This window comes from Panthera leo, chromosome C1 (genome assembly GCF_018350215.1).
Source record: "Panthera leo isolate Ple1 chromosome C1, P.leo_Ple1_pat1.1, whole genome shotgun sequence".
NCBI classification, from domain to species: domain Eukaryota; kingdom Metazoa; phylum Chordata; class Mammalia; order Carnivora; family Felidae; genus Panthera; species Panthera leo.
In genome coordinates, this window is record NC_056686.1 from 12,909,951 (window position 1) to 12,937,594 (window position 27,644).

The window sequence follows — 27,644 nt, forward strand, 5'->3', positions numbered from 1 at the left end:
GCTCTGGCCTCTCCCTGGGTTCACATCCGGCTCGACAACGAACCTTGTTGTCCTGGACAAGTTGCTTAGCCTGCTCGTGTCTAAGTTCTGTCATCTGTAAAGTATGGATAATGATAGAACTCACTTTGTATGTTACTGTAAGCATTCTTATGCTCCCTGATTACTTTAAGGGTGCTTGGCTAAGAGAAGCACTTACATAAATGCTTACCACCCTCACAGTTACTACAAATGCCATGCAGTGTCATTCCCCAAACCAGCAGAGCCCATCCCCCTGGAAGCCAGGCTGGGGGAGGAAATGATACGCCGTGTTCCTCCCCCGCTCCTGGAAATAAACAAGCTAGAGGTCACAAAGGGGTCTCTTTGACCTCTGGGGTTGTTCCCTAGGGTCAGGAGAAGAGAAATTTGCTTTGTGCTGCAGTGCCCTCTGTTGGGAGAGCCTTGATCAGTAACCACGGACAGAGGGAGGTGGCTGCTGGGGGAAGTTTCTGGGCTCCTGCTCTGCCCAGGGCCCAAGGAGGAGGCATGTCCCGTCGTGACTCATGGGTCTGAATGCCAGGACTGCAAAGTGGAGGCTTCGCGCTGGCAGCCAGTCCATTAAGAGTCAGGAACAGAGGGACGGTAAGTGAGTTAAAAGCCTGGGGCTGCCTTGGGTGAGTCACCCTGTGCCCTCTGCTAACCGTGCCTCTCGGTGCTTCAGATATGCCTTTCTCTGGGGCGAAAGGAAAAGCTCCTAAACTGTGTTTATGAAACAGGAGCTGGAGGAGTGGGCTTCCCCAGGAGAAGGTGTGCAAAGGTAGCGGGATCATTAGGAACAATTACCATATGGTAATAAACACACACTTCGCAGCCCAGCCCCTTTGGGAAAACCAACTGTGCACGCGGGCACCATGTCCTGTCTCTGAACGCACCATCCAGGGGGCTGTTGGTTCTTTGAAAAGATTCACTGCCACAGGATGCCTCCTAGCAACTGCTAAGTGCCAGCCTCGTGCCCGAGGAGCTAAGGAATAGAGCGGATCAGACAAAGTGCCCTGTCTTCATCCATCGGTCCGTCCGTCTGTCCATCCATCCATCCACCCCTCCATCCATCTTTCCATCCAAGAAATATTTATTCTGAGCCTACTGTGTGCCAGGCCCTGGCCAGGAAGACGAGAGATTATAATAATACAGGGTGATGTTACAAGAGAGTGGAGATGATTTGGAAGTTCTGGGGCTGAAGGAGGATTAATCGAAATCTCTCCCACTCTGCCCCAGCCCAATCCTTGGCCCGAGGAGGCAACCCTCCCTTGGCTCTCAGACCTCCTTTCCAGCCTCTTTCCAAGTATCATTCACAGCTGGCATAACGGAGGTGACTCCGGACCCCCTTCATGCTGCTCCCTGGGGATTTCTCTCCCAGCAGGTATGGGCCAGGGCTGGAAAGATGCATCACCCAGGCCGGTACAGGAGCTGGATCATCACTGATCCCTGGATCCCCTCTCTAGTGGCTGGGCCCACAGTGAGTGCAGACAGGAAACCCCACCTATTCAGGCTTTCACCTGGCCACCTGCTGCCAGTGCCCCTGCCTGGCTGTGCTCTGATCTGCTCTGGGCCAGCAGAGCAGGAATGCCCACACGGTGAAGCCTGGCATTCATGCCCCGTGGGACTCACGGCAACACGCCAACGTGAGGATCCTTCCAGATTGATGCTGCTCCCCAGCCTGGAAAGCTCTTCCATGGGAGGGCTTAGCACATGGGAAGGAGTGGGTTTTCCTGGCTTTTTCCTAGGCCAGAGGTGGGGAGGTAGAGGGGAAGGCAGAAAGCAGGGAGGGACTGTGCCCCATGGCATGGCTGGGCCAGCCCAAAAAGAGGGTTTGGGGGCGAGGTGACCTCAAGCTGACTCTCAGCAACTCGGAGAAGAGGAGACCTGGGGGGGGGGGGGGCGCGAGACAGAGCGAAGAACAGCCAGCCAAGGGAGAAGGGTCTTAAGACTCCAGCGCTGGAGCCATATCCAGCCCAATCAGCCCGGCAGCCAATTAGTCTGATTCAAAAAAAAAAAAAAATACCCACGTAGGGACAAACTGTAATCAAACACCTATTTATAAGGGTTTATTACGATCATTATTATTATTTTACTGAGAGGATCATTCTAAAGCCTGTCAGGTGAACGTATGCTTTCAGATCTTCATAAATGCAAATCGCTCCTTCCCCTGGGCGGGTAGGCGTGAGCTGCAGCGAGGTTGCCTCGGGAAGCCCTGTAGTGAGGCTTCCAGAGGGCAGATGGAGGGAGCCGCTCCCTGCCATGGGGCATCGCTGCGAGAGGCTGGCCTAAGAGACAGCTTAGCAACCACCTATGCCCATCTCACTCCCTACACGCCCTCGAAGGGCTGCTGGAGATACACCTGGCTGTATACCCATTGCCCATCCAGGTAAACAGAGCAAAAGCCTTATGCAGCAGCCTGACAAAGCTGGGAATTCTCTACAGAAATGGCAGCTGGAAATTCTCCATAGAATGTCATAGAAAGAACACTGGATCAAGAGCCCAGAGGCCTGAGCCCCAGTTCTGAGCCCCAGTTCTGCCCCTGGCTGTGATGACCTTTCTGGGCCTCAGCTTGCCAGGGGTGAAATTCCCTGCCAGATGCCAGGTTCCTTGCTGGGAACTTCCCCATCTAACCTCCACCCCCGCCCCCAGCCCACTCCAACAACTGGAGTACCTCTCCCCTCCCAGGAGACCTCAAGGCTCATAGCCAGGCCTGAGGCTCAATGGTGTGTGTGTGTGTGTGTGTGTGTGTGTGAGAGAGAGAGAGAGAGAGAGAGAGAGAGAGAGAGAGAGAGAGAAGATACACAAATCCCGAACCGCACTCCTCGGGCCTGGAGAAAAAGTGTCAGGCCTGCCAAAAAGGTGAAAATGTGGTCTCTGCCAGGAGGAAACAACCAGTTCCTTAACCATTCCTGGCTGGATTCAAGAATGTAGCTATTTTTGGAAGAAGAGAAAACACAACATTCCTGTCGGTACCTGGGGGAGGCCATCCATAATTTAGGAAGTTTCAGATGACTGATGCCCCTAATGCTTCCCACTGAGAGCATTAATAGGTGGCAAGGCCAGTCCTCTGGGGCCACACCCTGCCTGCTCCTCTGGGGGGGGGGGGGGGGGGAGGCAGGGCTTGCTCTCAAGGGAGGCTGCCTCCCTCCATCAGGCTAGGGGGTGGGGGGTGGGGGGTGAGCCCAGGGACGGGATTAAGTGGAGGGGGACCGGGTGGATCCCACTTCTGGAGGGCAGGGGTGCTCGGTCAGCTGGGGGAGGGCTGCGAAGCTAAGGACTGCGCGGCGAGTTGCGAGTGAGGAAGGGAACCTGGGGTAAGGAGAGGGGGTGGGAGACAGGGAGGAGGTGGCGGGGGGCGGGGAGGGGGTGAGCTCTCCTTCTCCCCGCAATAAATCGGCTTAGCGGACGAGAGCCGAACAGCCCAGAAAGGATTAAAGAAAAGTCTGTATAATACAGCCGAGAGCGCGGCGAGGGGGAGGGAGGGAGGGCGGGCGGGGGGCGGGGAGAGGGGGAGGGGCGGAGGGAGGGCGCGGGGAGGGGGGCGCTCGCGCCGCGGGGAGAGGCGAGCGCGAGGCAGAGGGAGCGCGGTTCGGCTCCAAACTCCGGCGCTGCCGCCGATCCGACTCCGGGGCCGCGGTGGGCGCCGCGCGCAGCCGGGGGAGCCGGGAGCCGCGGCGCGCCGGGAGGACGCCCGGAGCGCAGGGTCGCGCGGCACCCCGCAGAGCCCGAGCCGAGTGGAGCCCGGCGCCCCGGCGGCCCGGCCGCGGCGGCATGGGGGCGCCCCCGCGGCGCCCGGCGCTGCCCGCCACCGTCGCGGCCGGCGGCCGGAGGCAGGAGCGCGCCTGAGCCCATGGCGAGGGGACCCGCCGCCTCCGCCACCGCCTCCGCCTCGCCACCGCCGCCAGCTCCCGGGCACCATGCGAGCCGCCCCGAGCCTCCGCGGCTGCGTCTGCCTGCTGCTCGCCGCGATCCTGGACCTGGCGCGCGGTGAGTGCGCGGGCGCCCGGCCGGAGCCCGGGGTGGGGGACGCGCGCGGGGGCGGGCCGCCGGGGAAGGGCGCGGGCCCGGGGCGCCCCGGAGAGGCTCGCGGCGCGAGCACCGGTCCTGGCGTGGCGGTCCGCGCGGTCGGTCGGCTCGGCCACGGAGGGAGGAGGTCTCCCCCGAGGAGAGCGCGCGCGGGTCTGTGCCAGGGTGTGTGTGTGTGTGTGTGTGTGTGTGTGTGTGTGCGCGCGCGTGTGTGTGTGTGTACGAGCGTGTGCCTTTGTTGCGTCTGTGGGTAAGGGTGTCCGGGAAGGAGCTGTGTGCGCAGAGGGTGCGGGAGTGTATTTAGAGATGTGAGTGTGCAGATGGGCTGTTTGAGTGTCTCTGTCAGTTCCACGGAGAAGGTGTGCGTGTGAGACGGAGTGAGCCAGAGTATTTGGGGGTGTGAGCGGGTGCCGGCTTCTCGGTGAGGTGTGAAGTGTGAAAGCTTGTGTCATTGTATGTGTGAGCGTGTTAAATGGTGGTGAGTATGTGAGGTGTGGCGTTTCTCGCGGGTCCCAAGTGTGTGAGTCTCTTCAGGGGTGTGCGGCGGCAGATGACTATTTCGGGGGGGGGGGCGTGTGTGCATAGGATGGGGGGGAATGTGACACTTGGGCAGGAGTATGCGTGTATGTGGGATGTGTGGCGGTGCAGGCGCGTGGGGGTTGTGTTGCTTCGTGGTCCGAGAGCGTGTGTGCCTGCGATGGAGCGTGTGGTTTCAGTGAGGAGGCAGGGATGGAGGCGCCCGGGAGCCCAGGAGGTGTGACCAGTCGGGTGTGTGTCCCGCAAGGACTTGGTCCTGGCTGAACCAGCTCAGAGAAGCTGGAAGCTGAGCGGGGTCCCCAGAGCGAAAGATGCGTGGCTCCGCAGCTCCAGGGTCCGGGGCTCGCGGCCGCCTTCGGTGCCTCGCGCCCGGCGCCGCCGCCTGGTGGGTCTTACGTGCTACCGGAGCCCATCCTGGCGACCCCGGCACCTTTCGGGCAGTGAGCCGACCCACGGGCTAAGAGCCCAGCAGGGGGAAAGCGGGACCAGCGAACAGCCACGGGCGCGGAGACCAGAGGGTCCGCGTCCTCGAGTCCCAGCCAATACCAAATGCTAAACCTGGGCGCCCGGAATCGGCCCCTCTGGAGTCACAGCCGTGAAGGGGGCCGGGGGGGGGGGGGGTGGTGCGGGGTGCCAAAAAGTAGCCATTGTGGCCAGTAGGATCTCAGCCCCTAGCCCAACTCAATAATGATGGTAGGGGTCAACTCTGTTTGCCTTGCCCTACCGGGAGGTGCCTCGCCAGGCTCTGAGAGTGCCTGCCAGGAATGGGTGCTCTCCCCCACCCCGCCCTAAAATAACCCCGCCCACGAGGTCTCGGAGAGTGCTGGGTCTGCAGATGGGAGAGGCTGCAGAATTTGAGCCTGAATGGTGGTCTCGCTGGCAGAGAGGGGGAGGGGTTGTGTGTGACCCAGAAGAAATGTCAGCCCCATACTTTGTCCCCTACCCTTTGGAGCAAAAGACTTTCCAAAGTGGATCAGAATCTCCCCCCAACTTTGGGGTGAGGGCTCCCTCCGTCGGATGCCTCTAGAGGGAAAGGTTATATGGGAGGGGGGAGGTGGAGGGGGTGGGTCCCGGTTCCAGCGCTCGGCACTGGGCTTTGTTGAAAGGCACTGGAGCCCTCACCTGGACATTGCAGGGAGAAGGGATTGGGGGTTGGGGGCAGGAGGGGAGCATCGTTTCCCCCACCCCGGAATGTGCAGAACTGACGCGGCAGGGGTGGGGTTGGCGACTGATGGTTTAAGCCAACGTTGGGGAACCCGGCTCCGTCAGGACCCCACCCTGCGAGCTCTCCCCAGAGCCCGAGAGCGGCGTTCTTCGGGCTGCCGGGCTGCGGAGAGCTGACCCGGCTTCCTGGTGTCTCCGCTCCCCTTGCCCGCCTCTGCAGGCTGCAGGGCGCAGTGGGGCTCGGGAGCCGCGGGTGAGCGCGTCTGGGCCGGGGGAGCCGGCGTGGCCTAGAGCTCGCTGCTCAGGGTGAAGGGAGGAGCGCTGACTCGGATCACGGACGGGAAACTTTCCGAGCCTGGGGCGCAGGCAGGGTTCCTGGGCCGCCGGGGGGCCCTCTTCTCCTCCGCAGAGGAAGCGAGCGTGCGCGAGGGTGGGGTCCCTCTTTCCCGGTTCCAACTCTGTGCCCACGAGGGGGCGGGGGTACGAAAAGGGTCAGCGCGAGATGTAAGAGGCTCTCTTGCCGGAGGAGGGCGCCCTTCCGGGATGCGACCGCAAGCCGTGCACCTAGCAGTTGGCTTAACCGGGCCACCTGCCCGGGGCCGCCCGGGAGGGCGGAGAGGGTAGAATCCAGGGCAGGCATTCCGAAACGCGCCTGCCAGTGGTGGTGTGGAGGGGGCGGGGAGAAGGCGATGGCGGTCTCTGTTAGGTAGGGGCATGGCTAGCGTCCCCTTCCCTGTTGTACCCCTAAGGATCGCAGACAAAAGCGTTCAGCTTTGCAGAGGCGAGTCTGTGCCTTGGGAGAAGGCACTCCGCTGCACACAGGCCTGGCTGGGCCATTAGCCCCTGCCCCTAACTACCCCCCCCCCCCCAATATCTGACTCTGCATTGGAGAAACCCACATTTCTCCGGCTTTCCGGATCACCCAGGAGCGCCCCGAGGCGTCTTCAAGTCTTCGGGCCCCAGTTTCCCCTGCCTGGGCACTTCTGGGAAGGAAGTCCTGCGGTTGTCCCTGTGCAGTGGCCCGGGAGAGGGGGCACCGGGGATGGGGGGTGGAGGTAGGGAAGAGAGTGGTTCTTGGTCCTGCCTCCTTTGGCCCCAGGAACTTCTCCTGGAATTGTAGTGGGTAGGCAGGCCCAGGTAGGGCGAGCCAAAGGCCCCAGCCAGCGGCCCTGCCGTTCTCTCTCCGCAGCCGCGTGTCAGCAGGTGGGTGGGTGGGAGGGCTGGCTGGGGAGGGCCGAGGCTGCCGCAGCACTGAGACTGCGGGGGCTGCGCGCGCGAAAGCTGCTGTGCCGACTTTTAAGTGTTTATCCTTCCTCCCCACCCCCACCCAACACTCTGGGCGCGGGGCGGGGGGTCGGGCACCGCTGGGTTCCTTCTTAGCCCCCGCAGGGCAGTGACGGGCCGAGCCGAGAGCCGGCGGCTCCGCCCCTGCTCCCCCAGCCGCCCCGCCCCCAGCCTGGCCCCACCCCACAGCCATAAGCCCCACCCCTTTCCCACCCCAGCTGCAAACTAGAGTTTTTCCTGAGAGGTTGAAGTAATTTTTTGCCTTTTGAGCGCAGAGAATGTCGGAGCTGGAAGCGACTTCCGCGATCATTTATTCAGTGGTTCTGAAACTCCTGGTTTTTGTTTTTAGCAGGAGGACCCTCTTAGAGTAGGAATTGATTCCCACCCCCCCCTGAAATCCTAACGCCTGGGGCAAGACGGCAGGCGCAAAAGGAGAGCTGCCCGGGCTCACGCGGGCGAGGAGGCTCCACGCCGCGCGATCCTTACACACGAGAGTCTCCCGAAACAGCCTGAGATTGCTCGTTTCCTAGTCTCTGGCTGGGATTCTGGTTTTTCAATAGCCACGATTGTGTGCATCAGCTGCAGCGTGTCACGCACGTGCTAGCCGCTTCACAGGCCTCATGCAGCTGCAAGATGGGTTTAAGCTCCTTTTTTTCACGGATTAGGAAACTGAGGCTCAGAGTGTTAAGATTTATTGGTGGCAGGACATCTGGCTCCGACCAGCTCCCACCTGGCCCAGCCCCAGGCTCCCTCCTTGTTTCTAATGTTCCCTCTATGTGGGGCACAGAGAATCCCTTGGGCAGGGGCGGCCACCGGTGAGGCCTTAGGTTGGCCTGGCTAACCCGACTTTGCAGAACATCTGTCGCATGCATTCTTGGGCCACTTTAAGTGACTTTCTCGGGTTTCTGGGTTAGCAGTCATGAATTGGAAGGCAGAGGCCAAACAAAGACCGAACAAAGAAGAGACTGGTTAGTTCTGTTAGCTGGGTTTCCTGGGATCCACGCAGGTGTCTGACTTGCCTTACCACCCTACCCACATCTGCAGCATCCCCAGGCCGCTTGACGTGTTTACTCGGGTGCCCAACAGATGTTTATTGTATAGCGTCTATGTGCCAAGCAGAGTGCTAAGCACTGGGAACGTGACCTTGAACACAGTAGAGAGTCCCTTGCATGTATGGTGTTCACAGCTTAGCGGAAAATTGATTTCTTCACTCAGAGGGCAGGGGCTGTACCTCTGACCCTCACTGAAGGCTCACTGTGTGCCAGCATTCCTCCCTGAGCTTCATCATTCTTGTCCCGTCTAATCCTTACTAGCACGCTGGAAGGTAAAATTAGCCCCGTTTTGCTGATGAGGAAACTGAGGCAGAGGGAGGTTAAGTGACCCGTCCAAGGCCATCCAGTCAATAAGTGAATTGGCGATTCAGACACAGGACTGACTCCTTCCCTCTGTGCTCTGGTGTCTGCTGATGAGAATGGCCGTCAGGCACTTTCTCAGCTCCGGCCACGTGGAGGGTTGCAGGGTATGCAATTCCCTGTCTGGATGTTATCCTCATTGAGAGGGAATTAGCCAGTGTTATTCCGCACAGATGGCGGAAGGGATTGTCCCCGAAAGCCCTCGCCATCATCAAGACAGTGAATGGGCATCCGTTGTGGGCAGGGCATGTCAGAAAAGAGTAACACCGGGACCCTCACCCCCGCAGGCCGAGAGGTTGGGCAAGTTCGTGGAACACTAATAGCTATCCAGGCGGACATGTGTCCAAGTGATTGACATCCCCTCCAGGAAGTTCTTGAGGAAGCGTGATTCCTTGGGGGTGTCAAGGGGAGGCTTCAGAGAGGAAGGAGAACTCGAGCGAGACCTTGAAGTAAAGAGAGGACATGAATAAGCCAAGGGCTGAGGAAGAAAATGTGGCAGGGGGGAAACCTGGCTGAGCAAAGAGCTGGAGGTGAGATTGTATGTGGCAGGACTAGCTCAACTCAAGACTGGTGTCCCCAGAGTCTTTTTGAGGACTGGGAGAAACGAGAGTGATATTATGGATAGCTACCATTTATTCCACACCTATTAGATGTTCCTGATGCATTAAATGCTCTCAGTAATCTGGGAGGCAGTGTCATGAGCCGTGTTTTGCAGATGAAGACGAGAGGCCCGGGATCTTTCTCTTTCTCTCTCTTTTCCTTCTTTCTTTTCTTGTCTTTCTTAAATAATGAATGAGGCTCAGGATCTTTTTTTTTTTTTATTATTATTAAGTGGAACAACTGGGAGTTTCAAACCCAGGTCTGAAGCAATCTGGAGACACTGCTGCTCCCAGAGGAGAGGAGAAACTATTTATTTTTTCATCACTGGAAGAAGGAATACAACAGTCTCTACCACTTGCTAGAGGATGCAGAGCCTTCTCTTTTAAACGACAAATGTCGGTGGTGGCAAAACACACGCCATCACTTCCTAAGGGCTATCTGTCTTCAGGATGAGGTTCCTGGGAGGCAACAGGGGGTGGGGGATGAAGTCCTGGGACCCACTTTACAATTTCACTGGGGTCCAGTAGCAGAGGGGGCCCGTGATCACCAAGACCTACTGGCCAGGATTTCGTGGCTGGAGTGAATAAATCCATGGGGCTGGAGGTGCACAGTGTCGCAGCCCAAAGGAACAGGAAAGGACATGGTGGCACCCAGGCAAAGAATCTGATCTGTCGGTCCTTTGTACATCTACTGTTCACATACTGGATTTGCTTTGGGGAATTATGCATGCGCCCCGCCCCTCCCTATGGTATGTCATCTTGGTAGGTGGCATAGACAGGTAAAGCATCCCCAGATGAGCCCATCAGACACTCTCCCAGGGATCTGAATCCAGAACAGAGGAAGACTGAGAACCACCAGAAAGTACTCCTTGCCACTGGGGGCCCCCGTGAAACTGTACTTCTCTAATTCCCTGAGGCCAATAATGACAGGACCTACCTCCCGGGCTGTTGACGGGATGGGACGAGTCATTACATACATGCAAAGCTCTTGGCTCAGTCCTATGTGCTCTGATGATTACCAGTATGAACCGTGGTTATGCCAGAACTGTTATGGCACAAAGGCCGTGGGTCCTTATAGCGCCTGGAGCTTCGGCTTGCCCTCCTGTTCCGTGAACTTCCAGAATGTTCCACAAGTTACTTTTTTGGGGCTTGAGTTATCCAGAGTTGGTTTCGGTTGCTTGAAAAAAAAAACAAACCCTCGCTAGGCATGGGGAGCCTCATAGTTGCCAGTAACACTGAAGGTGACTCATGGTCCCCTAGCTCGAGGGTGACTGATCCCCCCACCTGTGCCCTGACTTTCCCTGGAGGCCTAAGGCATGGCCAGCACCCCTCCCCAACCCTGCGAAGCCCCATGAAGGCAGGGGCCCTGGCCGGGTCTGCTCGCTGGTGAATCTTCCCCACAAAGCCCATGGTGGGTGCTCAGTAAACTTGGCTGTTAAGATGCAGGAACCATCTTTGGCCTTTAGACGTGGGTGTCCTGGTTGAACAGAGACTCTTTGCAGAAAAATGTATGGAAAGGCTTACAGCGTGTGGAATTTAGGCTGGATTCACAGGTGGACTTTCCGTTGGCTCAGTTCTGCTCGTGGACCTACACTCTTGCGTTTCTCGCGGATAATCAAAGGGCTGGAGGCTCGGGCTCCAGATGCTCCCGTCTACCTGCCGGTCGTCCTTGAGAGTTGACACAGTGCTTCCACACCCATCATGTCATCGAGTCCTCCCTCACATAAGACACAGAGGCAGCTACTCTTGTGCCCACAGAACAGGGAAACAGGCGTGGGGAGTGAAAAGACGGGGACAGGAAGTGGCAAGAGTGGAATCTGGGTTTGGTGGCTGCGTGCCCAGCCTTCCTTCCATTCCCCCTCACCTCCCGCCCACCCAGTGTTGCTCCATTCAGCTTACGGGGTTCTGGAATGGGACAGGCCATTCAAAAGACCAGGCAACGGACCAAGAAGCATACACTGTGGACTGGGTGCTGTCATGGCCACTTTGGGCAGCACTCGGCTAGAAGGACCCTCCTCTGGGGCTGGAGAGGCTCGAGAGTTGTTCTCCTACCAATTTGAGAGCTCTTGATGGCGGGCATCCCTGCTCCCCAGCCCTGGACAAGGCTTGGCTCTGGGCAGATCCTGAAGACATGTTTGTTGAACGAATGAATGATTCCCACCCCCACCCCCACCCCCGCCCCCACTGAGCCTGAGGTTCAGTCCGGACACCAGGCCTGGGCCTGTTTCCCGGCCCTGACCGGTCACCTCTGGAAGCACGTCCTGGTGTGAGAATGTGTCCATTGTCCAGCACTGCTCACCATCACTCACACTGGCATCACGGCTGGCATCTGGGGGACGAGCCAACAGGGGGATGTGGTAGGAAGACCAAAGGGTTCCCTGTTCCCTCTGGCTTCTCCTTGTATGTGTGGGAGGGCGGCCCTTGACTGGTGATGGGTGGGAGCTGGGGAGAGAAAGGACGGAAGGAACCAAGGAAGGAAGGAAGGAAAGAAACATGCTTTGAGCTGCTCCTATGTGTCCAGGCCTGTGCCAGCCTTGTTCACGTGTGATGTCCTGTTAAATCATCCCAGCAACTTTGGGAGGTGATGGTCTGTCCCATGTTATAGATGAGGAACAAGGCTTAGAGAGATTGTGTGATTCGCCCAAGGTCCCACTGCTGGTGATGGGCAGAGCGGGATTCATACCCAGGCGTTGATTTGCACCTCTCTTTCCAACTCTGAGCTGATCCTGTCTGTGGCTTGAGAGTGACCACGGCGGGAGCATTTACACCGCGGAAATTGGCAAACACTGCGGATCAGAGCTCCCTGCAAACCCGGAGCAGGTTGTTCGCATCGGCCGACACGGCGCCGGGCGTGCCAGTCCTTCCTCGATCACTGCCTCCGTTGGACAGCCACCTGCTGTTAAGGGACTTAGGTTTCCATCTGAACTGGGTTCAAGTCCCAGCACAACGACTTCCCAGCAGAGCACATTTGAGCCAGCCGCTACCTCTCTGAGTCATGGTTTCCTGTCTCTTGAAAGTGGAGGGTGTTGTGTGGATGAGTAGAACGATGCATGACAGCACTTGGCCTGAAAGTGGTCCCCAGCCACTGGCGCCTCCCTTCCTCCCCACCCCCGGGGGTAGGATCATTTGGCCTTGGAGTCCCTCTGATAGGCCAAGTGGGCTCACACTTTCTTCTCCCTCTGCTGGAGGCCGATGTGGGAGCCAAGTCAGAGGATCCATTAATCGAGCGGCGGCCCTCACCTCAAGCTGGACCAGCAGAGACGTCCCTCGAGGAATTTCAGCCCCACACGACACAGACTCATTTGAGAACAATAAACGATCGTGTATAATAAATGGCCAATACAGGGATACCAAGGATAAATCTTTGGGGATTAAAGGAGTGGCCCAGGAAGGTTCTGAGGGATTGAAACACTCTGGGTGGGTGAGGAGGGCATCCCGGGCAGGGGAAGAGCTCATCCAAAGGGTGGGGGAGGGAGTCAGAGTGCTGTGTAGGTGTGTGAGGGGTGGGAGGCAGTGAGCCAGCTGACCTCCCTTGAGCAGAAGGTGCTCATCGAGAAGCTAGGGATGAACCTGGCTGGAGCTGTTGGCGGAGGCCCGCGTGCCCGGGGCCAGGGGCCTGGATTTGAGCCCGGGGATTGTGGGGAACAGTTGAAGAGGGAAAAGTGACACTCCCAGGGCAGTGTTCTAGGAAGATGAATTGGTTTTTCGGGGCCACCTGAAGCTGGCAACTGTTTGGAACCTCCACTGGGTTATAAATGGCTGTTCTGGGTGCCCCCAAAGACGCAACGGCCTAAAGGAAGAGATGCCATAATTTGGGGGCTGGTATCTCACCCAGAGTGTCACCCAGAGTGTCCAGACCCGGCGAGGGGGAAAAGCAGTTATGGCCGAGACGGCAAGGCTGCCCCTAGGCGGAGCGTGTACCTTGGGCCTGAACGGAGAGCGATGGGGAGAAGCTTCTAGATCTCCAGGGAGCATGGGCTCCGGAGTCTGACCAGGGTTCACCTCCCCTTGCCACCACCCCTCCAGCATGTGAACCCAGGTAACCTCTTCATTGCTGTCAGCCTTGATTTCTCCAGCTGAACACGCAGCTCGTCGCTGGGGCCTGGTTTGGTGAGGGCAGCTGGGCAGGGTAAATCACCTACTAGGCGGGGTCCACACGCACGGTGCCTAGCACATGGTAGGCATGTGAGAAGGGGCTGCTGCTGTTCTAATGAGGCCTGGCTCGCGCAGCACCCCCGAGCGTGAAGGGGAGGGAGTGTTTGCAAGCCTCAGTGCCCCGCTGAGGGGGTGCATTGTAGGTGTCCCCACGTAGCGAGTCCTCAGGCCTGGAATTACAGAGCATCAGAGCCAGAAGGGAGCTGAGAAATTATGTGCACGATCTCCTTCCTCCCATTGGAAGTCGGGAAAAGCGAGGCCAGAGAAGAATCTCACTGCACACCCTGTGTGTGATGTGGGGGACTGGTCTTCTCCCTCCGAGTCCTGGGGGCCATCGCGGGGGCTCAGTCAGGGGGACCCACCACCCTCATAGCCTTCCGTGGGGAAGCATCAGGGTCCCCCGGACTCGGGTGGGGATCTCGGCGGCACTCCGGTGGGAGCGACCCCCCCGCCCCCCAGCCTCATAAATCACGGGAGCAGCTTGGGAGGCGCCAGGGAGAGAAGCAGCTGAACCACTGGGTTTCTTGTTCCCTTGCCAAGCTGTTCCCTTTGCCCTTTTGTTTCTCTTTCTGCAGAGGCACTCGTGCCCCTCCGATGGGGTTGTCTGTCACCAGTCGTCGCCTCCTTTATGTCCCCAGCGCCATCTCCCGAACGCTGCCCCGGAGGAAGGCGTCCATCACAGGCTGCCCTGGCGTCGCGCTGGGCTGGCAGGGAGGGGCCACGCGGGGGGCTCGGAAGCACCCGCAGGGTGAGGAAGGGCTGGCACGGCCAGAGGGTGGACGGCGTCCTCACCTGGAGCTCGTGCTCGCTGCCCCGGGCACACAGGTTGTTGTCAAGAGAGCATTCAGGTGGCACAATAACCCAAGGCCGGGTGCCCAGTTAATACACGCAGGTGATAAACTAACTGTTCGTTGTCACCAGGCACCTAATGTTGGAGGTGGGGGCACGGGGTGGGGGTTGCAGGGCGGAGGGAGCCAGGTGGGGGGCGGGGAGCGACAAAAGCAGCCACATCACAAAGACTTCTTTGTTTGCTGGGGCAGCAGGGAAGTGGGCTGGGGCCCAGCTCAGAGGAGAAGAGGCTTGGGAAGGCGAATCCCTGGGCCCCCGTTGCCCGACTGAGGGGCCTGGTCAGCAGAGAAAGGCAAGCCCCGGCAGGAAGGGTACCTAATGGGGAAGAGTTAGTGGTTCCCAGGACGGTTTGAGTTGCAGAGAGGGCACGCTTTCATTGCAGGATGCAACGTAGTTCATTCATTCATTCATTCATTCACTCACTCACTGACTCCGTCACTGGTGCAGCCAATGGTAATTGATCGCTTCCTGGGGTGGGGGGAAGCCCTGTGCTGTTCTAGAAATCCAGAGCAGAATGAACAGGCAAGTTCTTGCCACCCCTCCCCCCCACCCTGGGGCTTACCGTCTAGGACTGTACTATTCACTACTCGGCGGCCCGTGGCCGTGGCTGTGACTGAGGACTGACATTTACATTTACAACTAAACAGAGTGTCTCCGCTTTTATGTAACTGAATTAAACAGAATTCGGTTCTGCAGTCACACCAGCCACATTTCAAGCGCTCCCGTATCGGACAGGACGGATGGAAACGGGACGTCGTTACAGAAAGTTCTGCTGGACCGAGCGGACCTGGGGCCACTCTTCCGGTGGGGCCTGCGCATTGGCCACAAGTGACAAGGAATCGGGGAGGGAGGGTCTCTTCCCCTGTCTCTTTCTCATCCCGTCCTTCCAGTGGTGCCAAGGAGAAAGCCTCAGGCTGATGATATCATGTCTTTAATGCCCTCTATCGCGTGCTGATCTGCCTTTCCAACAAAAACAGGTCTGGGGCAACAAACCTTCAGTGAGCCCAAGGGAGCCAGAGCCGTAGTAACAGCGTTTTGTTTTCATTGTAATTCTCTTTCAGTTACCCTCTGTTTAAGGCGAGGAAGTCTGGTTTGCCATTTGGGGCAGTGATTTAAATTCTCTCTCTCTCTCTCTCTTTTTAAAACGGCTTATTTAAGTAAAAAATGAGTCGAGTTAAAGAAAAATGTTAAATGCGCTGCAGAGCAGGTGGCACAAGGATAAGGCCAATCTGTAAAGGTGGCGGGTAAGCATGTCAGCCGCGGAGCAGCCCCCGTTCGGATGGGACAACGCAGGCTTTGGAGGCAGAGGAGGGTTCAAGTTCCAGAGCCGCTGTGTGTGTGTGTGTGTGTGTGTGTGTGTGTGTGTGTGTGAGCTCTGTGACTTTGGGAGGAGTGACTTCCCTCCACATCAATCAGGTGCCAGTTGGGGAACACCAAGCTCAAGCGGGGAGTCTCAGAGGAGGCGGGCTTATTAAGGGGACAGTGTACACGGGGGTTGGGGCAGGCAGCAGGGACTGGTGTCGCTCTGGGCTTGGCGCAGTGGGTGGCCGTTACCACCCGTAGACTGGAGAGGGCCACGCAGGGGGGAGCTCGAGGGAGAAGTACCCACCATTCCCCCCGCACTCTTGCCTTTGAGTGTTTTCCTGGTGCCGCCCGTTGGCCAAACCCAGTTGGAAGCCCAAACAGGCGGGTGTCTCTACAGAGCGAGCGGAGAAGGGAGGAGCATGAGCCCGAGTGCAAAGAGCAGACATCTAGCACCATCCCGCTAAGCCTCAGTTTCCCCATCTATAAAGTGGGGATTGTGCTTCCTGCCCAGTAGCGTTGCTGTGACCACGAAGGGGACCACGTGCGGTGCTAATGATGGGTGGCTGTGTATACCAAGGACCGTGGCAGTAATAAAATGCCCATCCTTGTGCCCAGTCCTGGGCTGGATGCTGGATTTTCCTGAGCTGAAAAGCAGCATATGAGCATGGGGGTCTTCGGGAAGGCGGCACCGCCTTTTCAGGAGCACGTGGGCTTGAAGCAGCAGGTAACGCGGGGACAATGTCGCAACTTGTAAAGAGAAACTGCCCGCATTCTCCACTGCGGGTGTCGACCTTTGCAATGCGTCATCTCTGCCCTAGACTATTCAGTGTCCCTACACCTCCCTGTCCCCTGGTCCAGCTCGCTGATTGATGACTCCCAGGGCACACCGATTCGTCATTCTCCAGTCTATTTTCCACCCTATTTCCCACGGAGAGGTGCTTTCTCCTTACATCCATTTAGGTCATCTTTCCTGCCATCCGCACTGGCTCCTACCGTGGGCAGCCTGCTCGACATCCGTCATGAACGGGCTCAAAGCTCCCTGCTTCCGAGTGGAAAGGCAGGTGCCCTCCGACTGCCAGCCTCTCTCACCGGAGGCGGCTTCTACCCTTGCAGGTGGGGGAGCGGTGGGGCGGGGGGAGCGTTAACAGTGAGTGAGTTAGCCCTCTGGACCCCCAGCCGGATCTTTATCCTTCACCCGAAGGCTCAAAGTGCCATCGCCACCTTTAGAGACATCTTCTCTGTGGGCCGTAGCTGGAGTTCAGGGAGCACCTGGCTTCAAATCCGATGACTATTTCCTGGGAAACCTTCCACCGACAGCCCCCCTCAGCTCACAGCTTCCCGGTTGGCTGAGGTGGCTTTCTTTAGGCCCCTCGATTCTCCTTTGTCTGGCCCTTTTCCCCCGTCTACCTTGACTGCTCAGAATGACTTTGATGGGGACTAATTCTGCCAGTTGAAATTCATGCGACGCTTACACATTCGGCGCTTTGCTGAAATTGCTGTGACAAATACCAGTGGCAATTTCTTCCCTGGCTCATTCTCTAATGTGCTCCGGGCAAGACGGAGGGCCCCTGCCCCTCGCCAGCGTGCCATCTGTCAACACTGCCATCGTCCGCCAGCCCCTCGGCGCCCCCTGCCCCTAGGCGCAGGCCGGTCTCAGCCCTGCCTACTGGCTCCGCGGCAGAGTCACCCTTCGGGAGGGGACAGGTCGCTCCCTGGGGTTAAGTATTCATCAAGAAGAGCTTCACCAACGGCCCCCTTAGGCCTCGGTTTCCACGTTGGCCAGAGTGACGTTCTTTCGTTCTGGCCCCTTCTCATCTACCTGACTGTCCACGTGGGCTTTGGTGAGGACTGGCTTTCCAGCTGAGCTTGGGGCCGTGTCCCGCAGGCTGGGTCTTTCTCTGTGCGGGCCATATGGCCCCCACCTTAGCCCCAGGATGTCTGTCACTCTGCCTTCTTGGGCTGGCCCCGGGGTCTCAGAGGTAGCTTCTGTCACCCATGGGACCTCACTCCCTGGGTGCTGGTGCCTCCTGGCCGGCTGGCTCTGAACCTCTCTCTGCCGTGATTGCCCAGCCCGTCACCCCCTTCGCGATATTCGTCGTTGCTGCATCCCATCCCTGCCATTGTTTGCGTTGTCGTTCTCTTACAATCACATTTGAATTGATTTCCTCTCTCTTGACTTGTTTCATGTAAAGATACACTGTCTAGGTTTGTGATGGCGAGTCTATACTTTTTTTCTTACTTCATAGTAAAATAAAATAACATGGAACTATTTGAATTTTTAAAAAGCTTCCCCATACGACCCAGCATCGTCACGAGCCGCGGTGGAAAAAGCCAGTTGGGTCAAAGGGGCACCAGCCTCAGCCTTAACGAGCCACGGGATCTGATTTCAACGCTTCCATTAACTTACTGTGTGACTGGCTTACCCCCTCCTCTGAGTCTTGGGTCCGTAAAACAAAGGGGTGGGTCTGGACGGTTCCAGGTCTCAGATTCTGGGATGGGTAATAGGGTTGGGAAGGAGGGTCTCATCTATGTCCAAAATATTTCCTTTAAGACGTGTCGTTACCCTAAAATTCCCACCTTTGGGAATTTGGAAGCATCCAACGGAGCTTACTAAGGACCAGCGATGTCAATGATGAGGGGCCCCCTACCGGTTACTCAGTGTGGGGTCCACACTGACAGCCTCATTGTAACTCCGTGCAGCTGCCATTTGCTAAGCGCCTGCTCTGGGTTGGGCCCCATGCTGAGGCTGGCACTACATGGAAAAGTAAGACCCAGTGCTGGACTTCAAGGGGTTTGCAGCCTCCCGGGGCAGAGAGGCAGGCAAACAAATAAATTGTGGTTATGACAGTGGAGACTTTACAATTGAAATAGCTGCCAAGTCCTTGCAGGAATGCAGATCAGGGGATAACCCACCTGTCTGAGGTTTGGGGGAAAGTTCTATATCACGAGAAGTGGTGACACCCAACTGGGTCTTGAAGGATGCGTAGGAGTTTGCCGGGCTAAGAAGGAGATGGAGAGATTTTAGGAGGAAGTAATAGTAGGGACAAAGATTCATAGGCTGGAAAGGGCCTGGATCATCTGGGAGATTCTGGGAGACAGTGGTGAAGGGGTATGAGTTGCAGGAAAGAAGCGAGGCTGGAGGTGACCCGGGGGATCGATCGAGTGCATTTGCCAGAAGTGGGTTAGTCCTGCAACGAGACAGATTTTCCCAGTCCGGACCCCCAGGTCCCTGGCACTCACAGTGGCCAGGAGGAGCCTGCTTTCCAGTTGAAAACCCCCATGGGGCCATTTGCCCCCTACAGCTAGGGGAAAATGCTGTGGGGGGTAGGGGAGGGGACAGAGCCGCGTGTTAATCTGGCTTGATCTCTTTAAAAGATGCCCCCTCCTGTAAACCTGGGACAGCCTCTGGTTACAAAGTGGCCTCTCTCAGCTATGTGGATCCAGGGAAAGACTCCTGGGCTTGAAGTCAACAGAGCTGTGTGGTCAGGTCCAGGCTCTCTGCCTGGGCCTCCTGGACGTCACCTGCCAAGTGGTATTAGTAGGAAACGTGTACTGAACGCTTGCTACGTGCGTGCAGGCACTATGGGAAGCTCCTGCTTGTGTGATCTGTTCACTGCGCCATCTGCATAACCCCTCGGAGGTGTGCGCCCTAGCACCCCCACCTTACAGCAGCAAAGACTGAAGCACAGAGAGGTTAAGCCACTTGCTCAGGGTCACACAGCTACTAAGTGGCTGTGCTGTTTTGAACCCAAGTTGTCTCGCATTTTACCCGCTTTCTGTTCTCTCTGCTTTCTTGCTTCTCTGCCAGAGATCCCTTCCTTTTGTGCCTCCGGGACTCTCCAGACCCCCCATCGTGATCCTACACAGCTCTCAGGGGCTCGGGGACTCCAGCTGCAGCCAGAGCTGGGCCCGGGCCCCACGCACGGCTGCACGATGACTGTGAAGGCCACGGGCCCGGCCCCTCCCTGCCCTGGCGGTCACGGGGTGGCAGCCAGGCTCTGCTCTGGTGTTTCTGGCCTCATTATTATTATTCTTTCTTTCCAGCGTGCCGCTAAAAGCTTCCCGCAGAGAGCACGCATCCCAGCTCTTTAAAATTTTAAGGGCTTTACTTAATGTTATTTCCCTCGGAAAGGAGACAGAAGAGGCATATGTGATGGTTATATTTAGTGCAGTGTGTGGGTCTGAGCACATGAGTGTTCAGTGGGCCTGGAGGTGACGAGGGAGATGTGTCTGTGGCGGTGGGCGGGTCTGCAGCTGGTCTCCCCTCCCTCCCGTCTCCCAGCAAGTGTGGCCTCGGCGAGAACCTATCGTGTGGTGTTCTGGAAAGAGGAAGATGGATGCCACCCGAGGGGAACCACCGAGGAGACAGAAAGCTGGACCGAGACCCCCATCCTCGTGCCGTCCCCCTCGGTACTGAAGACACGGTGGTCCTAGCTGCCCCAGGGCCTTTGCACATGCACATGCTGTTCCCACTGCTGGAACCCACCTCCTTCTTTGGACTAAGCCCTGTTCATTATTCAGGTCTCACTTGCACGGCACTTGGTTTATTCATTCCACAAGCATTTTCTGCGTATCTACTGTGTCCACAGCACTGGGGGGGCACGCCGGCCATTGGTGACCGATCTGGCACAGGTCCTGGTGCAGAGAAGGCACCGGCAAGTGTTCACGGAACTAATAAAAGCCGCACAGATGCTGTGGGATCTGGAGAGAGGATACGGTTGCCCTCCAGGAGCTTACAGCCTCTGTTGGAATTCATACGAAAGACGCTGTGAAATGCGAGTGAGCCCCTTAGGCCTGGCGGAGCGGTACCCGTTCGGGCCAGGAAGGGAGACCTCACTCCCTTTTGAGCATCCGTCTGTCCACCTGACAGATTGGGCTCTTGCTGTGCTCCAGGTACTGTGCGAGGCCCTGGAGACGGGCTGGAGGAGGAGCGATGGGAGTAGAGACGGAGCCCGCCCTCCGGGACCTTCTGCAGTGTGCGACTGGCACACGCGTGAGGAGGAACGTCCGCGGCGAGGCAGGGCGTCATAACTGCAGTGAGGGGGGAGGAGGCTTGGAAGGAGCCATGGCTACCTTGCAGAGGTGCGGGGTCAGGGCGGGGACATCTCCTCCGGCCCGGCCCTGCAAACAGGGGAGATGCCTCATCGCCGACGGCAGTAAACGCTAACATGGAGAGAGAGCCAACGTGCGTGTGGCAGTGACCAGGGGAGCCCCACGATCAGCAGGGCCCACACTGAGGTTCTGGGAGAGAAGCTGGGCCTGGGGGGGGGTGGTTTTCAAACGGTGTTCCGTGGAACCCCAGCCTGCCACGGAGGTACCCCCGGCTTTGGGAGGCCGGAATGTGGGTCGGAGTGCGAGTCCGGGGGGCCCTGCTTTGCCTGTTCTGGGTGATGGAGGGAACCATCAGGGCTGGAGAAGTTTCTGGAGCTTTCCTGTTTAGGTTCAACCCTCCTTTCCCTCTACCTGTGGGGAAACGGAGGCCAACGGGCAAGTGACTGGTCCCCCATCGCCAGCAGGAGGGGGCCAGGGCTGACGTGTGTCCACCCAAGCTGGAAGAGAGGCCTAGGGAAAGGCCACCGTGAGCCTGGTCAGGAGGCCTGGGGCTCCTGCCCCCGGCTTGTGCCTGCCCGTCCCCCAGCCCAGCCTCAGGTCACCCCCCCTATAAACCTGTCTCCTTTGCCAGCCCAACGGGCCTGCCCCACCCTCGTGAGGCCGGGAATTAGATGAAATAGTTTACGATCCCACGCTTCGTTATGTTTTATTAAAAGTGCCCGTGCTGGCTTCCGCTGGCACATCTGCTGGGCTCAGTCCTGGGGCTTCCTCTCCCTCCCCGCCCCCACCCCTCGCTGCCAGAGGAGACAGACAGCTGCCACCCTCCCCCCCACCCCCTTCCCTCGCCGAGCAGGGCCCCAGCCCGGCTGTCAGGTGTCTACGAGATAAAGGGGAATCCCGCAGGCGAGGACAGATTGGGGGGATGTCGAGCCGTAATCCTGGGTGTTCACACATCCCCGACCCCATCTGGTCCCACAGGTGCCCCTGGGGGGGATTGGTGCGGAGAGGGGGAGGGGCAAGTCCAGAGCTCCTCGCGCGTTGGAGGCACCTGGGCCTCTGTTCTTGGTTCTCCCCGTGTGCCCTGTGCGAATGCAAGATCGGGCTGACGTCCCTCCCCAGGCTGGCCGCCGGTGACCACAGGGAATGGCTTGCTCTCAGCAGGCTGCCGGTTTCAATCCGGGTGCCAGAAGGAAAGCCCCAGCGTCCGGGTGTTGCCGATAAAGAAGCAGCCCTCAGGGTCCGTCCTGGTGGGAGGTGCTGGGCCGTATCAGGGGGGCAGGTGGAGTGCTTTGAGTGTGGCCCACCTGGCTCTGAATGGCACCTGAGTGACCTGCTGGATGTGTCATCTGGGGCGAGGCATGTAAGTGCTGTGAGCCTCAGTTTCTCATCTGTAAAATGGGAGTGATGGTATCTGTGTTGCTGAGAGGGTCTTACACCTCGCAGACGTTTTGTTCACGGTGGCAATTTTTTTTTGAGCTTATTTATCTATTTTGAGAGAGAGCGAGAGAGCAGGCACGAGTGGGGCATGGGCAGAGAGAGAGAATCCCAAGCAGGCTCTGTGCTGTCAGTGCAGAGCCCGACTCGGGGCTTGAACTCACAAACCATGAGATCACGATGGGATTCCCCCATTAAAGGTGAGAAGGCATTTAATCAGATCTTCATTCGAGGAAGAAGGACGTAGTAATCTTGCTTATGACGATGATGATGGTTAGCAAATGCTACTGGGGAACTTGTTATTCATTTATTAAATACTTACTGACCTCCTACCGTACATTTGAAAAAATGGCATCGAACAAGACAGAGCCTTGCCCTCCTGGGACTGACATCACGGTGGGGGAGGCAGAAATGAACAAGCAGATAAGTCGCCTCACTCCGGATGGTGCCGTGCTGTGAGGAGAATCCCACAGGGTCCCGGCATAGTGCTGGGCTTGGGAGCAGAGTGCTTGCTCTAGGTTGGGTGGTCAAGGATGGCTTCTTGGAGGAGGTGGCCTTTGGTGCTGGAAAAGGGGGAGAGGAGAAGCAGGGCGAGTTGTGTCTCCCGGCCAGTCCGTACATTTGTGTTTGACTCCTTCTCCTGACGGGGCCTTCTCTGGAGCCAGGAATTGGCCACCCGCACTCCCCGCCACCAGCACTTGCCAACTCAGCTGGTCCATGACCGTACCCCCTTCCGCCCGGGCCAGAGACCCGATGAGCAGGAGGCAGAGGCCTGCGTTCGGCACCTTCCTGACCTGTTCCTATTGAATTGTTGCCCATGTAGGAGGTGGGTCTGTGGCTCTCTGCATTCTGTGGGTGACGAGCCTGAGACTGGATGAAAACCTCATGGGTGGTTTGAGGAGGGGTGGCCTGGGTCTGTCCCTCCTGAGTTAGCCACCGCCTTGTGCCCGCTGGCCGTATGCGTCCGTGTCTCGTGGAGGTCGAGGATTGGGAAGCTCACGCCCCTTCTCCTGTTCCCCTGAGGCCCCAGAGCACCTCTGGGCTGGGGCTGGGCTGGGCTGGAGCCTGAGCCAGTGGGGTCACGTGGGCTTGGGGGGCAGGGAGCCCAGAGTATTGATGGCCCTCAAAGCTGGCGGGTGTCAGGAGGCAAAAAGGTATTAATTAGCAGTTATTCCCCGGCAGTGAAGAGATGGATAGAGATTAAGGTGGCAGCCCGCGCATCCGTTTTGTAGCAGCTGAGAAGTAACAGTAAATCAGTGCTATGAATCGATACTGTAAGAGGGAGATACGTTTTAATCTTATTAGCAAGGAGGGAGAATGCCTCACTCTCCAGGCTGGGTGGGAAGTAGGGAGTGAAGAGACAGGGGCTTGGACCTGCGGGGGGGGGGCACCATTGGAAAAGGCAGGGGCTGGGAGGTGGGGAGGCAGTTCTGAGTCAGTAGAGGGGGGGACCCCTGCCTTCTTCCCAAGGCTCTCTGCCATAGGCGTGCTCCCCTCCCGCCCCTCCCTGTGAGCCAAGGGCTCTGGGTTGGACAGTGGTTCAGCTGCGGGGCACGGATGGGGCTGTGATGCCATCGCTCAGCCTAGCCACGCCCACACCGTGGGGAAGGTCCGGAGGCTGGGAGCCGGGATAGCACCTCTGGGCAGGTGTGAGCTGTGAAGAAGACAGAGCTGGGCGGCGATCAGGGGTGCCGTCTGGCGAGCACCCCCCACAGCTGGCACCGAGCGCGTGGCTTTCATTCCTCCAGGCGACGGCCATCAGGAGGGGCGCTTTGTCCCTACGCACTGAGGGGGACAGGTGCAGGGGAAGGGGCCTGCTCACGAATGGCCATGCCGGGATTTGACCCCATCTCCGGGCGGCCAAAGCCTGTGTCCTTCCCACTGGAGCACCAGACCTCCCCCAGCCAAAACCGTGGGAAAGCCCATGAGGTCCAGCCTTTAGTTGTGACTAGAGGCTTAGATTCGGGACACCTTCTTTCTCCTTCTCTCCCCGGCTTAGTCCCACTCTCCACACCAGGACAAGAAGCGCCTGTAGGAAGGAGCCAGGGATGCCGAGGAAAAGGTGGAAAGAAACAAAGCAGTCAGGATAACTCCTAGCACCCACCTTTCTGTTCCACCCAGGGCAAACAACAACTACTCCCTTTGGGCCTCGTTTTCCCCATGAGATCCTTCAGGGCCCTGCGAGCTAGAACGTTCTCAAAGGCTGTGTTTCTCCCTCCTTGAATGATCAGTTGCCTACTATGTGATTTAATCCCCTCCAGAGTCCCGTGATGCCAGCATTATTAGCCCCATTTTACAGATAGCTAAACGGAGGGGCTCGTCTCTGACGGCTTCGATCTGGCCAATGGGGATGTCTTGGAGGTCTGCCTGGGCCTGCCAGAGACTGGACTAGGCCTTTGGAGGAACCTTGTGCCTCCCGGGGGCGGTAACCTGGTATGTCTACATCCTTGTTTCCTCTTGTCCTAGGAGGAAAGAAGGGGGCTCCTCGTATGGATTGAGAAAAGCCCCCAGAAAGATAGCAACTGCCAGAGGAAGGAGGCCCCGCCTGGGGAGCTCTTGTCCCTGCTTGGGGAGGGGAGACACCAGGGGCAGGTTTTTTTATTTTTTTTTTTTTACAATTTTTTAATGTTTATTTATTTTTGAGAGAGAGAGAGAGAATGAGTGGGGGACAGGCAGAGAGAGAGGGAGACACAGAATCTGAAGCAGGCTCCAGCCTCTGAGCTGTCAGCACAGAGCTGGACATGGGTCTCGAACCCCCGAGCCATGAGATCATGACCTGAGCTGAGGTCAGACGCTCAACTGACTGAGTCACCCAGGTGCCCCACCAGGGGCAGATTTTTTGTGGTGTGTGTGTGTGTGTGTGTGTGTGTGTGTGTGTGTGTGTCTCCATGCATCTTGTAACAGAAACCATACTGATGGCTCAGGGATAAACACCCAGTCCCAGCTTCTTCACCCAGAGGCAGACAAGGACTCTGCCCCCTCCTGTCCCACCCTGTGGCTCCCTGTCTGTTTCTCCCAATGAGAAACATATCGCCTTGTAAAATAAGTGGATGTCAGGGTTCAAATCCCGGCCCACCAGCTACCAGCTGTGTGACTCTGGGCAAGATACTTCACCTCTCTGAACCTCGGTTTTCTCCTCCATGAATGGGGGCAACAATTACCTACCACGTGTGGTTATAAAAATCAAATGACGTGATTCTGTGCCTTCATTCACCTACAGAAAAGTGCTTTGTCAAATGTTATTGTATCGGGGCAGCACTTGATGATGTAACAAGCAAGCCCCCCGGATTTCACGGCACAAGCTCAGTAGAAAGTTGGTTTTAGCAGACGCTGCAGGCATCTTTCTAGGCAGGAGGCTTTCCTCCATGTGGAGACTCAGGGAGCCAAGCTCCTTCCGTCTCCTGGGGCTTCGTAGTCCTTTCCAGCCAGTGGGAGAGGAAAGAGAAAGTAGAGAAGCATCTGGGAAATGTTGTCTATGGGGAGGTGGCATTTGCATGCTGGAGTCAGGTCCGTGTTGTGCGGCAGGGCCACTGTGTGTGTGTGTGTGTGTGTGTGTGTGTGTGTGCACGCGTGTGCGTGCATGGAATTTTGGTAGCCGGCTGCTGTCTCTGCTTTAATAACTGTCCCATTTACTTACCTTCCTCACTTACTCCCTGAAATCAATAAGGATAGAGTTCTTGTTTATCTTATTTATCCTGTCCTATTAATTTCTGTAACAGAATTCTGTGAGCACAGAATGCATTTATTAAATATTTGGATTGATGGATGGATGAATGGAAGATGGCTGTATGGAGAATGGATGGATAGATGATGGGTGGGTGGATGGATGGATGGATGAAGAATGGGTGGGTGGGTGGATGAAAGATGGATGGATGGATGGATGGGTGGATGGATGGATGGACGGATGGGTTGATGGGTGGGTGGATGGATGGATGGATGGATGAAGAATGGGTGGGTGGGTGGATGAAAGATGGATGGATGGATGGATGGATGGACAGATGGGTTGATGGGTGGGTGGATGGATGGATGGATGAAAGATGGGTGGATGAAAGATGGGTGGATAGATGGATGGGTGGGTGGGTGGATGGAAGATGGGTGGATGGATGGATGAAGTGTAGGTGGATGGATGGATGGATGGATGGATGGATAGATGATGGGTGGGTGAGGAGATGGATGGATGGATGAAGGATGGGTGGATGAGTGAGTGGGTGAGTAGATGAGTGGGTGGGTGGGTACATGGATGGATGAAATGATAATTAAAAGTCAAACCACACTGACCTATGGATGGATGGATGGATAGATGATGGGTGGGTGAGGAGATGGATGGATGGATGGATGGATGAAGGATGGGTGAATGAGTGAGTGGGTGAGTAGATGAGTGGGTGGGTGGGTACATGGATGGATGAAATGATAATTAAAAGTCAAACCACACTGACCTATGACTAGGGAATCCGAAGATTGATGGTCAGTCCTGTGGGGCATTCCTGCTTTGTCAACTGTTAGATTCCCATCTCTTAGCGTTATAAGTGGCAAATGGTTTTCAGTTGAATGGAATTCTTAGAAATCCTCTGGAAGGGTCACTATTTGAATCTGGGCAGAGCCTTGGAAGCCTCAGCAGGCAGGCAGAGGGATGGCCAAGTAGACCTGTGTATGCACTGACTCCCCAAGTTGGGAAATGACTGCAGAACTTTGCCCCAGCAGTGGATTTTGGGCCCCGACTGCTTACTGGAAGGGAGATTTTGCAGATCTCCCCAGGGATTCGTTGAAAAGTGCCCTGCCCTCACTTGAGTGGCCCCTGGTGTTTCCAGGCCTCATGGTGAGGCCCCCGGTGTTTCCCTGCTTTTTCCCCTGGCAGAGTCTGGGCCTGTGAAGCAGACAGGGAGGCTCTGAGCAGACAGAGGAAGGGCGACGGGGAGTCCACTGAGACAGGGTTAAGTGCATTTCTCTCTTCTTGCCAGGCCAGTGAGAATTTGGCTTTAAATTTTTAACCTAAATAGAGTTATATTCATTCTCTCTTTCACTAGATGCAAAGCGCTCTTTTGGAGCAATTAAGGAAAAGCATAAATCAGTCCGTTTTTAAAAGCTCAGGCTGACTTTGTGGCTGCCTAAAATTAGTGTCTCCATAAAGGAGGAGGGGGGGGGGAGGAGAAAGCTGGATTTGGCTTCAAGACGTCCATTCACTGAGGCTGGGGGTGAAGCCAGTCCTCTGCCCTGCGTCGGCCAGATCACGGGGAGCCTGGGCCTCCAGCCCTGTCTGGCTTCTGCCGACCAGCACACCCTTTCTGCTCCAAACCCTGTCTCGGGTCTTTCCCGCTTCCCGGATACAGTGGAAGGAGAGTGGGTTTGCAGAGCGGCTGGGCTTGAACTCCAGCCCCACCACACACCCGCTGTGTGGCCCTGGGAAAGTCACCTCACCTCTCTGAGCCCCCAGTTTCTGTGGCTGACAAATGCCACCTTCTCATCCTCAGACCTTCCCTCTTCCACCTGACTTTGGATCCACACAGCCCAGAATATGAAGTAACAGCCCTCCTCCCATGACCCCCATCTCACTTTGTACTCACACACGGTCAGGTCAGGGTATTGGCTGTTTGACCACAGCCCACTCCTCTGCTGGGCTGGGAGCCCCTGAAGGGCCTGGTCTGCTTGCTCATCATTGTAGGTGCACAGCCAGGATTTATTTCTTGATGAATGAATTCATAATGACCACACGGACCTGTCCCTTTACCTCTCAGAGCCTCACTTTCCTCACTGTAAAAGGAGAATAAGAATTTCTTTTCTTTGCGGGTGAGTGTTAAGTGTGATAAATCCCATA

General features: G+C 57.1%; 1 protein-coding gene across 2 annotated transcripts in view; it reads left to right on the plus strand.

Moving 5' to 3' along the window:
- Positions 1 to 3,819: 3,819 nt before the first annotated feature.
- IGSF21 (immunoglobin superfamily member 21) overlaps positions 3,820 to 27,644 on the plus strand; it is a 232,499-nt gene continuing 208,674 nt past the window's right edge. For both annotated transcript variants that reach the window (XM_042951724.1, XM_042951725.1), the window contains exon 1: positions 3,820 to 4,002. In XM_042951724.1, the coding sequence (XP_042807658.1) occupies positions 3,933 to 4,002 (70 nt within the window). In that variant the 5' untranslated portion in view covers positions 3,820 to 3,932. The remainder of the gene's footprint in view (positions 4,003 to 27,644) is intronic.